General features: G+C 37.6%; 1 protein-coding gene across 6 annotated transcripts in view; it reads left to right on the top strand.

Annotated features, from left to right (window-relative positions):
- Nucleotides 1-12,048, top strand: part of LOC101160163 (neural cell adhesion molecule L1-like protein) — a 59,279-nt gene that overhangs the window by 37,099 nt on the left and 10,132 nt on the right. For 4 of the 6 annotated variants that reach the window (XM_020704545.2, XM_020704549.2, XM_020704546.2 and 1 more), the window contains exons 16-24: nucleotides 1,203-1,400; nucleotides 1,500-1,570; nucleotides 1,669-1,891; nucleotides 2,004-2,039; nucleotides 2,490-2,605; nucleotides 4,055-4,259; nucleotides 4,851-4,973; nucleotides 6,490-6,672; nucleotides 11,348-11,461. In XM_020704545.2, the coding sequence (XP_020560204.1) occupies nucleotides 1,203-1,400; nucleotides 1,500-1,570; nucleotides 1,669-1,891; nucleotides 2,004-2,039; nucleotides 2,490-2,605; nucleotides 4,055-4,259; nucleotides 4,851-4,973; nucleotides 6,490-6,672; nucleotides 11,348-11,461 (1,269 nt within the window). The remainder of the gene's footprint in view (nucleotides 1-1,202; nucleotides 1,401-1,499; nucleotides 1,571-1,668; nucleotides 1,892-2,003; nucleotides 2,040-2,489; nucleotides 2,606-4,054; nucleotides 4,260-4,850; nucleotides 4,974-6,489; nucleotides 6,673-11,347; nucleotides 11,462-12,048) is intronic. The other 2 variants (XM_020704547.2, XM_020704550.2) reach the window with 2 other exon arrangements.

Below are 12,048 nucleotides of genomic sequence, written 5' to 3'. Positions count from 1 at the left end.
CCACAGCTCCTCTGTAAAATCACCAACTACAATTTCCCAAAATCGCTGCATCCAAAGCCCCTCCCACGTGAAAGGAGTTTGCCGCTCCATGGGCTGAATAAGACGGTGACATCTGCTTTGATAGAGGATAATGAGCGCTAGTGTTGTGGCAGAAAATTGAATGCATCTGCTGTAAATCAAAGGATTTTTTACAACCATTGCCATGTTCTTGAATTATGTAATTTGGTTTCACACAATTATGATTTAATGGAAACTGTGTAATTGCGAAATTTATTTTTTCAACATTTTTAGAATTTTGATAAAGTTTTGGATAATGTGTAATGGAAACGCAGCTAAGGTTCCATAAAACCTTTAATGCTGGAACCAAAAAGCTACAAAAGGATTTGTGAAATATGTTTTTGTATGAGTGTAAAATTTAGGGCTTATAAAAAAAGAATAAAATGAAAAATAAAAGCCATGTTTTTATATACCGGTATCTCTTATTCATGCTGGCTGCTTTAATCTTTAGCATTTCAGAACAAAGCATAAAAGTTTACCCTCATGGCTGCATTAAGTACAATAATCTAAGTCCACTGTTCATTGATTAAACTATAAGAGCACATACACTACATGGTGTCCAAAGTAGAGTAACAGAAATGAAAAAATGTACATCTTCTTTTCCCTTTAGTCAGGATTATTAGTGACATTTATGCCAAATAAAAGCTGCATAAAACCAAACAAATGCAAAAACATTTGTACTAAAGGGGAAAAAGTTGACTAATTTTCCTTTGTAATGCTACAAAATAGGGATGTTGGTTTATGGTTTCTTAGCTGAGAACACACACACATACACAGAAAAATACTGGAAAGTTTTTGGACAAAATGACAGAGTAATAATATGTAAATATACCAAAGGTTTAACAGACAAGGTTCATGATAATTAACTTCAATGAAATCAGTCATTAATCCAATTCTGTTTAAAAACCTGCACAAAAGAAAAACACTTCAGTGCAGGCATTTCATCTCCAACAAAGCATGCCCCCGGTTTCCATGTTTACTCTTTTTGAAAAGTGTGTGGGATTACACTTCTTCTAACGTTTAGAAAGCAATTCAGCCTTTACCCCTGAACTTCTTTCCTTTATGAAAACCCAGATGCTTCAAAGCATCTGCCACAGTGGTTGTTAGCTGTACAATGATGACCAAATGTGTTGGTGTCTCTGCAGAATTTGTAGTGGAGTATGAGGAGAACCAATGGGAGCCAGGGGGGTGGAAGGAGCTGAAGAGGGTTCCTGGTAACCAGGCAACAGCTGAGCTGGCTCTGTACGGAAACCTCAGGTATCAGTTTAGAGTTTATGCTGTTAATGCCATTGGGCCTGGACCCCCCAGTGAGCCATCTGAGAGACACAACACAGACCCCACTGGTGAGACTCACCATATTTTATTAAACATAATTCACTGAAATGATCTAAATCTGCTTTTTCAGAGGAAACACAATGTAACCCCATACATTTTTGTTATAGTACCTGACAGGAATCCAGAAAACATTAAAATTCAAGGCCATATCCCTTACCAAATGGAAATCAGCTGGGATGTAAGAGATTTATTTTTTGTTGATAGTGCACTGGTAACTTCATGAAAACAAATACAGAGTCTTGTTCTATCAATTATCTACATGCTTTTATCTTGTAGCCACTATTGCCGACTGAATCCAATGGACCAGGCCTTGAATACAAGGTGAGCTACCGCAGACTGAAAGTGGAAGATGCGTGGACAGAGTATCTAGTCCAAAGACCCTCCTATGTCGTGAATGGGACGCCTGCCTTTGCTCCATACGAGATCAAAGTTCAAGCTAGGAATAGCTTTGGATGGGCCCCAGAGCCTAAGGTGGTCACAGGTTACTCTGGAGAAGATAGTAAGTTGTTTTTTTATTTTTATTTTTCCTGTTCTACACCTTGAGCTTACCTGGCTGCTGTTTTTCTTGTGACTCTCAACATCTATGTTATCATTTCCAACTGCATCCTCAGTTGTCGTGTGGCATTGTCTGTGGGAAAATGTGTCAGGTTAAGTTCTTTTCTGCTTTTTCCTCGTTACACAAGGTTTTGACCTTGTGTGCTTTAGTGCTTTTCCCATCTCCCCATCCCCCCCCCCCAAAAAAACAAAACAACCTGCTGCTAAATCTGGCAGGTGCCAGATAACCTTTGTATAGGAGAAGGATGTCACATTCTCAACTCTTTGGGTGAAGCTGCAGGAGATTTGACAGATCACAACACTTCATTTGGCGTAGACCTCTGTTAGCAAAATGTTATCTCCCCTGCCATCAGTTGTGCTTCTACCTTTTTCTGCTTTAAATACTGAAACAATGAAATTACGATAATTCACATTTAGAAATGGTGATGTGGTTCCCTGTTTTGCTCAGTTAAACCCCTTGTAGCTGTGCTACCATGTCCTGTTGGGAGAGTTCTGATGTTTGTAGCATGTCCGTGATACTGACCTCCCCCATCTTTCTTAAGGGCCAGCCACAGCACCACAGGACGTAGCAGTTGAGGTGATCAACACCACTGCTCTCCGAGTTAGCTGGACCCAGGTACCACCTGCTACAGTTCGAGGTCATCTGGGGGGTTATGAAGTAAGTTTGGCCTGAAAACAGTTATACCACAAAAGGGAGAACTACTACAATAGTACAAAAATGTGGAATACTGGCTTATTGATCTAGGGGTTTAGTAAATAGTACTGATGAAAAAAGTGCAAATGTTTAAGACAGAAACTTGCCTAATGAAAAACTTATTTTAGATGTAAATAATTGGTTCCCTCTAGAGAATAAGCTTCTTTTTTACAAAACTGACCTTGATTTAGACATTTTAAGTCCCACGCTGATCATCTTTTGATCTTTTTCCCAGTTGTCTTATTTTACATCTTATTTTCTGTGTAACAAATACAACCTTTTTCAAACAGCATTTTTTTTGTCTGCTGCTGATTCACAGCACAATTTAAATAAAGAAATCAGGACACAAGTAAAATTTGAATCTAATTTTCTCTAAATATGTCCTCCATCATTAGAAAAATCCCACAAAAACATGTTAAAAACACAGTTTTCGTCAGAGTGGGTCTTTAATTGATCAAAATCTCCACTTTTTGTTTTATGCAAATATTCCCCTGCACCAGGGGTGCCAGAATCCAGGCCTTGAAGCCTGGTGTCCAACATGTTTTCCAACCAACATGGCCATTGAAGCTTCTTTTTGGCGAAACACACCCGGGCCTCGTGCCTGAAGTTTGACACCCCTGCCCTACACACTACAAGGGATTTCATTTGTTTTTCATTTCCACTTAAATCCATTTTCTTTTTCCATTACAGTTTCATAACTTAAAACTAAGACCTATTTAAAGCCAACTTTTAATGGGTCATATAAAAAAGGAAACATATGCTCATCATTTGACTTTATAACAGTTTCTATTAGGCGCCACATTGAAATACTATAAGGCTTCCAGACATCGGCTGTTGATTATACATTTTTACACTAAAGCTTTTATAATCATGTTGTTCACACAACAGCTGAGCAGCAAAACTGATATGTGATGGATATTGGCTGTAAAACACGGGTCAGTGTAATAAAGTTACGTGCACCCGGAGACGGCTTGTGTACCTGAAATTTAATTTGGTTGCGTCCAGGTTTTGTCCCTGATGTTACTTATGCTGTCAATTTTCTATATTAGCTATCCGTTTTTCCGTAAAACAATGATGCTGTCTTGGAACAAATGTGCACCATTTGCAGACGACAAACTCAACAAAAAAACCTTCTCTTCTTCTGCACACATGGAGCTAAGATTTTACTTGCACTTTGGCCGAAACCTTGATAACTTGAAAAAAAAGACATTAACATTTTTCCAAACATTTATGTGTTCAGTGGTGAATCTCTTTTTCATGCTCTGTGTATTGTTGTAAATATATTATGAACAACACTGCCAAAACTACAGGGAAAGTACGTTAGTTAGTGGCAAACAAAGCTGTCAAATGTAGACCACTATACATTTCTGTCAGTCTAGTTGTTTACCATTATCTGTGTTTAACATTTCATAGGTTCACTGGGTGAGGACCAGAAGTTTCCTGGATCCAGAGAAGATCTTGAATGAAAAGCAGTCCATGTCTTTTCCTGGAAACGGGAGTTATGCCATCGTGCCAGGGCTCAAACCCTACTCAGAGTACAAACTCACTGTCAGGGTTTTCAACAGCAAGGGGAATGGGCCCACGAGTGATCCTGTCACCTTCAGCACTCCAGAAGGAGGTAAACATACCATTCAATTGATGTTATAAACTCTAGTTCCACGTATCAAAACCTGCAGTATTTTAGCCGCTAATCCAAAGCAAAGTTCAGCTTTTGGTTTCACTGAAGGTGCTGCCAGTTGATTCCTAATTTATTTCTAATTTATTTGATGTAAAAATATTAGCGCATAGGGCAAACTTCATACGACTGTTGCAGGTTTGGTTCCCGCTCTGCATGTCCAGGTGTCTTTGTACAAGACAATGAACTTCTGTATTCTTTATTGCTTCTGCCTAGTGGACTGGCTTGCGCATGGCATGGCAGCTTTGCTGTCATTAGTGTGTGTGGGCGAGAGGATGTGTGCCTGGATGAATGGAAATTGTTACTGTAAAGCACTTTTCCCTTAATACAAGTAGAAAGCACGTTTTAAAGACCCATGCCAGTAAAATTGGTTTTGTGTGTGTGTGTGTGTTTTATCTAATTTGAACTTTTTCAAGAAAAGAGCCATATAATTAAAACTTATCTTTTATAAATTGTTAAAATTTTGCTTTGATGAATTTTTTTGATATATCTGAATAGTACAGTAAACTTACAAATGTTACTTTCCTTTGAAAGCACCAGGACTGCTGCCCATCCTAACCACCTCAGACTACAAGTCTGACTCAGTCCTGCTGGTATGGGGACCACCTCTGGCGACAAACGGCATCCTCTCTGGTTATCTCCTCCAGTACCACCTCTGTATGTAGTCGCAGTCCTGTCTATCTACCTGTCTTTATAGTAGACAATACACATTTCACTGCTTTTATGACATTTTCTTTTTTTTTATCATTAAATGGTTTTGTATTTTGCTGAGCAATATGGATGCTGAATAAGGAAAAATGTAAGGGAAAGATAACCCAAGGAAGTAAAGAGAATAAAGAGGGGTTTTTCTTTTTTTTAAAATATATTTTCCCTATATAAATCAGTTTCAACCTGTTTATTCAGTCTTAAAACCTTCAATTGAAGTTCACCACCCTTTCTCTTCCTTTCTGTTAACATGTTAGACAGTTGGTGGCACTGTTTGACACCAAACACTCCACTGCAGTCCTCAACCACTGACTTATTGGAGGCTGCCTCACTTTGTGTATTAACATTTTCCCCATTGTTTTTTATTACATTTTTGCATGGATCAGCATAAATTAAAAATAAGTAAATGGTGTTTGTTCCTATTGTAAATTCCACTGTTGTTGTTTTTTTAGTTAGGTGTACTTCCTCATGCATCATACTTGTGTACAGTTAGGTTGAAAGAATAAGTGTGGGCTTTCACTACACTCCATTTTCAAAGCCTGAACTCTCTTTGGCTGACATTTCTGAGGTCTTTTGTGAGAGCTATGAAGGCAAAGACAGCCCTGCTGCCGCCCCCACCTGCACCCACGGAGTCTGGCCAGCTCTTCAATACACCCCGTCCCCTTCTTCACGCTTTTTCCTTTTCAAATCAGATGTCAGACTTTGCCGCTATTCCTACAGTGTACAATCAGTGGGTGTTAGTTTTTATTATTATTTTTTTTAGGTTGATCTGAATCACCACCTGAATTAAGAGTAGTCAATGCATTGTTACTGGCTGTTTCATGAATTAAATATAAATTGGTGTTAGTGCAGCCTACATGATTTCTCACCAAAAATTGGGAAATATGCAGTGATTCTTACAACCCAAATACATCCATTAAACAGTGTTAAAACTCAATAAATTAATAAGATATTAACGGACTGTTCCTACATAGAATTTAGGACAACCTGCAGTTTTGCAATCATCTTACTTTAAACACTTGATTCTTATTCATATTTTTTAGACAAAAATGTTGACTTCTTTTTGCAGATACTATATTTTTTCAGCTTTATATAATGGTATCATTTATATGTCATTTTTTTAAACATCAGTTTATATAAGTAAAGTTGATTATTTTTGTTATTGTTTTTCTGATCTGTAATCCATTTGACCTGTTTACACCCACATTTTGTTTTTATTCTCCTGTACTTCGTCATAATGTATTTCTCCTCAGTTTACCTGTCACGTCTTGTATTTCCCCATGTTCTCCTTCCGCATGAGCTAGTTTGACATCTCTTTGCCTTTCTTCCCCATCAACCATTGACCCCCCTACAGTTGTGTTCCATTAGTACACACCATGACCCAACAATGATGACTTTTTTGCCGTTGATTTGTTGTAGGCTCCGTCTGAAATAAACTGACCTGACATTTTTTTTTTCTTGTCTGCAGTAAATGAGAGTACACTGGAGGTGATTGATTCTCACGAGATAAACATCACAGGAGCTGACATCACCCAGTGGCAACTTACAGGATTAAACTCAGGCAGCCGCTACCGCATTCACCTCAGGGCCTGCACTAAAGCAAGTTGTGGACCTCCACTGTCCCAAGAAAGTGAGACTTTACCTGAAACAGGTGAGTGAATTTGAGTAACACTGTGAAGCAATGCCACTTTTTGTCAACAGAAAACCCCTTCACAGTTTTAAATCCCACCCAAAGAGTATCAAAAATGTGTTGGACCTCAGTGGATTGTCGAGCACGAGTGTCTGTCAAACAGGTTTGTAAGGATCTCAGATCCAGGTGTTCAGCAGGGTTAGTGTGCACTTCAAAGTTTGTTCAATATTTATTTCCTACATTTGACTTTTCCTAGTTGGGACCGGAGTGCTAACTGGAGCCTAACATTGTTATTTTTGAGTAATTGGACAGGTTGTCACTCTTGCACTGGACCACATAAATAGTGGTAAAACCAAAAAAGTATTCCAGGAGACATTAAATATCTCAAATTATCTGATAAAACATGGTTTTTGACAGTCCTGGATTTAGGCAGCTCCAGTATGGGTTGCAGGGAGACTAACTGGGGTCAAGTCTGGGTGTGTTGAGAGTTTGGGGTGTCATATACCTACGAGCGCCTAAAACACAAAGAAAACCATGCTATCATAATATGATTTCATCTATCCATTTACAGTATATATATGTCTATAAAGTTTTATGTTCAATGCTCTTCCTGACTCCACCCCCTGCATCTACCAGGCAGGGACCAGCACAATCAGGAGACTGGTTTTGGGGCTATTGGGGCTACATTTAATTATCTATTTTTTTCTACTTGCGTCTGGGGCAGCCCTGCCCAGCCCTGCTCTGGCCATGCCTACATGTGGCCTTGGTTTTGACACTGGGAGGAGGCTAGATTTCTTGGGAAAAGAAAAATCACATTTGCATAAGGAAGAGCATGCACACGCCACACAGCAAAGCGCCAGGTGATCAGGCTCCATGCCATGGAAGCCATCCACCTTTCAAACCTTATAAGGCTTGAATCGTGAATCTTTAAAAATAGAAAATCAAAAGCTTTGCCTCTCAAGGTTGTTTAATTTTCGTTATTTCATTTTATTTGAACCATTTCAACTGTATTTCATAGTTTTTTGAATAATCGATGTGCAGGAAAAAGGTTTATCTTTACATTTCAGTTTTTAGAATTTTATTATGTCAACTATCAATGTATACAAGTATACTTTAGCAATAAAAGTGAAGGTGAAATTGGTTTACACCTTCAACTGGTTTTTATTAAACAATGAAAAAAGCAATGATTCCTATGCTGATGCAGCAGTTTTAAGACCTCCTTTTTGTCACAAGAACAGGCAGATCCAAATGCAACAGGTTTATTAGCTCAGCTAAAAGTCCACTAAGCTAAATCAGGGTCAGGCAGGCAGGAGTCAATAGCAGGCATTAGTATATCAAAGGAGAAACAGGAAAGTCAGAATACAGGCGAGGGTCAGGGCAGGCGGCATCCAAACTGGGTCTGGGTCAGGGTCAAAAGATCAGGTCCAAATGTAACGCTCAGTAGGAAGGCAGAGTGGCACAAACAATACTTTGGTTAGGTTTGCTGTGGTTGATTGAGTGAGTGAGAGTCAGGTGTGCAGCATCCAGGAAATGTGGCTAGAACTCTGAGGACAGCTTCCACCAGTGATCAGAGCAGAAGACAGAGCTCTTACTTCTAACACTTTTACTTGACCTGTGCCTCCTGTTCTGATTATTTTTGTTTTAATTTCACTGCTCATGTTAACCAGAAACTGTTTATCCAATTGAGGATAGGTGTCTGTGGCATTTGTATCGTGAGCCAGAGTAGCAATTGCTACAATGTTAACCTGGATTTTTATCTTCATTAATGTAGCTCTAAGTATGTGTGACACCTTTTTTTAGTGACCAAAGTGAAACAAAACTGTTAAACAAACAAACCTTTTCGGTAACACTTTATAGTAAGATTCCTTAACAATCTTTGTTAATGCATTAACAAGCATTATAGTATAATTTTTAGGGTGTTAGTAAGACATTTATTAGTACAATAAATCTATTAAGGTTTATTAAATTATTTAGTTAACACATTTACAAGCATTATTATTAGAATGTTTTTAAGATGCTAATGATACATTTATTGGCATTATAGATGCCTAACAAATGTGTCAGTGTTAATAAGCTTAATATGATTTATTAACAACCTTTGTTAAGAAATTAATACGTAATATTATTGTTTGGGGTTCTGGTGGGACATTTATTAGCATTATAGAGGTCTCACAAAAGCCTAAGTGTTAATAAGCTTAAGTTTTATTAACTAACTTAACAAATGAACAGGCTTTATTAATGTGTAAGATGCTAGTAAGATATTTATTTGCATTACAGGTGTCTTGCAAATACCTGAAAGTTTTAATAAGATTCATTAATATCTAAAATGTCTTCAAAGTCCATATTACTGAACTGCTTACAAGCTTAACAAATGTATTAATTACCTTTGTTAACAGTTTATTAAATGTTTTGCAGCACCTCATCTAAAGTGTGGGACTTTTTTTACCACAACCAAAGCATAAAGCTTGTAAAAATAACTTTATAACATTAAAACAGACTGAACATACAAAAATCTTTCTGTAAAAGAAATATCATAGTTAATTCAGACAAAAAAAAACCCCCGGTGATGTCCTGGTGATGGGATTTGCAATGAATGTTTCACTCAGGATAGTTTGCTAATACTTTATCCCTATTAGCTATTATGCTAGCGTCATCTGACACGGGTCCCTATGTTTTCAGTTTTTTTTTTTTTAAATGACTTTTAAATCTTTTGCTGTGATGCTCAGCCTCTTTACATCTGCAGATTTCCAGTATGAAAGCCATTAGCTGCATTGTTTGCAGATGTGGTTAAGCACAGGCTCCATAGGCAGATAAAATAGCCGTTTCAAAGAGCTGCCCTCAGGGCATGTTAGTCACAATGCAGTGCAGAAAGATTTATGGACCCCAGCAGCACAAAGAAGGCCCTTCTTGAATCAAGGGATATAACAGGCAGGGTTTGACAAGGTAAGACAGAAGTAATCCATACAATTTATGAAATCTTGCTTCATGTTTTTAAAATAAAATATCTTTTTTTAAAATAAACGAATTTTAGTTTTGAGGAAAATATAAAAAAATCAACTAATCTAGATCTAATTCACTTTTTTTTGTCGAAACAAAAATCAGAAAACAGTTTTGAGTTTGTGTGTGTCAGTAAGTCTTTAGCCGAAAAGTGTAAAACACAGAAAACTGAACCACAGAAGTAAAACACTGAAACACTGTTTGAACCAAACAAAAAAAAGAGGATGAAAATGTTAGAGAATCGCTAACAGCTAAAAAAGAACAGAGAAAAAAAAGCTTTTTTTTGCCATCAGATCTCATGAGATAGCAAAGCAGTCAAGGCAAAGCATGCTGCAAACTAAACAAAAAGCACAAAGGAGCACATACCTCAAAAGTACAAAAAAAAACTCTCCAGAGATTAAATTATCTTCTTCCTGGCACAGCATTTGAACACCTACATTGTTTTCAGCTCTAAACTTGTAGTGGAATTTTTCTCAAAAAAGTTCAATTTAAAGCCGGAAAAATCAAACACTAATTTAATGTTCCATGTTTTCTGTGATCGGCACAGCATGTAATAATTCCAGCAATGTGGAGCCAAGTTGCTGTTTTTTTAGGTGCAAGATCAGTTTGTTTGAAAATAATACACCAGAAGACATAGAAAAAATAAATAAATTATGTGGTCACTTGTTGTTTGGTTGCATCTTTTTTGATTAGTCTTGTTTTGTGAGGGGGTTTCAGACCCTAAAGCTAACTTTCAATGTTTCTATAATCTTTGGTTGTAGTTAATTTTCTTTCCTTCCCTGTGAAAATCTCCAGCTGTGGCCTATGCTCAGAGCAGCATATATCACCACCGGCAGCTGATAGTTATGCAGCATTGCAGTGCTGGAAGAGATAGACAAGGTTGTTGGTGTGTCAGTGTAGCGTGCAACCAGTTGTCGCCTTGGCAAAATTTAGCCCTTTATGGCTGTACAAGTACAATCTCCATGATTCCTGAAGGCAATTTTAGAAAAAGAGAAAACCTATACTTTTTAAAGCAACAGCGACAGCCATGCTTTCCATTTGCAATCTGGATTTATCGAGCAGTCCCTGCTTCAGTGGTGTTCTGCTGCAGAATATGTTTTAGTGGGGCAGTTACTCCCAATCACCCATATTTCCCACTTCCATCTCTGACTTGATGTAGTCTATGGAGCTCCCTTGTTGCACCCAGGATCTGTCAGAGCTGGAGCAGAAATTTTCTTCTTTCCCTTTCCGACCTCTCTTTTTTTCATCTCTATGCCATGCTATTTCTCTCCTCCTGCAGGTACACTCCTCACATGCACAGGCTGTGATGCTCATGTGATCCTATCTTGATACATGTGAACTCTCAAGTCACAATAGGATTTGACATGCGGAGTGGTTTCAATCTGTTCTCATATCTCCTGGTGGTGGGTTGGTTGTCAGGAAATGCCAGCTTTTGTTAATAACGACTGAAGACTTGATGTCAGTCTTGTCGACAATCTATATATCTTTTCTTTATGAAATAAGATCCACCTCTTCTCAATTAAGTCAAAGGCCCAGACTTGTCTTTAGAAGTGTCGCCTAAAAGGGTTTCTGTAAGATCCAGTTCTCAAGCTGCGGGGGATCCTATTTGCCTTTCCTAATCCTCTTTTCCTGCTTTCCATCTCCTTTTCTCTCTGCCTACCTGACTTTTTTTTCCTTCCATTTCTCCTTTCTTTATCAGTTCCAGCCCTGTTGAACATAAGCTCTTACGTGAGTGACACCTTTGCCAAAATCAGCTGGACTGCCACAGAAAAGCAGAGGGAGTTGCAGCTTTATGTGGCTTATATGAATAACCGTAAGCTACTTTTTGCTGTTCCCAACTTGCTTTATATTTACGGGAATTTGAGTGATATGTTCAGTGAATTTTGAAGCAAAGTTTTAAATTCTGTGTATTGGAGCAGCTGTGATTTTTTTTCCCTTTTATTTTTCCATTTTAAACATGCAACAAGAATATACAGCAATTTAACAAGGATTGTGTTATGGAAGCAATTAAAGACCCACTCCAATGAAAATTGTTTTTTTTTGTGGTGCTTTTAAACATGTTTTTGTAGCATCATTTTAATGATGGAGGACATTATATATATATATATATATATATATATATATATATATATATATATATATATATATATATATATATATATATATACATATGTAGTTTTATCTAGATAGAAAGAGAGAGAGAGAGAGGTAGCAACAGTTAAGAAAAGTAGTTTTTTGAGTATTCCTTTATTCAAATCGTGATGAATAATGAATAGCCGTGTAATAATGGCTAAATACGTAAAATCTAAAAATCGACAGGCTCCGTGCTCCGCTCCATTCTGATGCATGCACTTGTTGACAACTGAATTCATTCGTCTACTAGTGCATACGTCTTGGTTT

This window comes from Oryzias latipes, chromosome 7 (assembly GCF_002234675.1).
Source record: "Oryzias latipes chromosome 7, ASM223467v1".
In the NCBI taxonomy this organism is placed as follows: domain Eukaryota; kingdom Metazoa; phylum Chordata; class Actinopteri; order Beloniformes; family Adrianichthyidae; genus Oryzias; species Oryzias latipes.
This window is presented reverse-complemented; position numbering and strand designations above follow the sequence as displayed.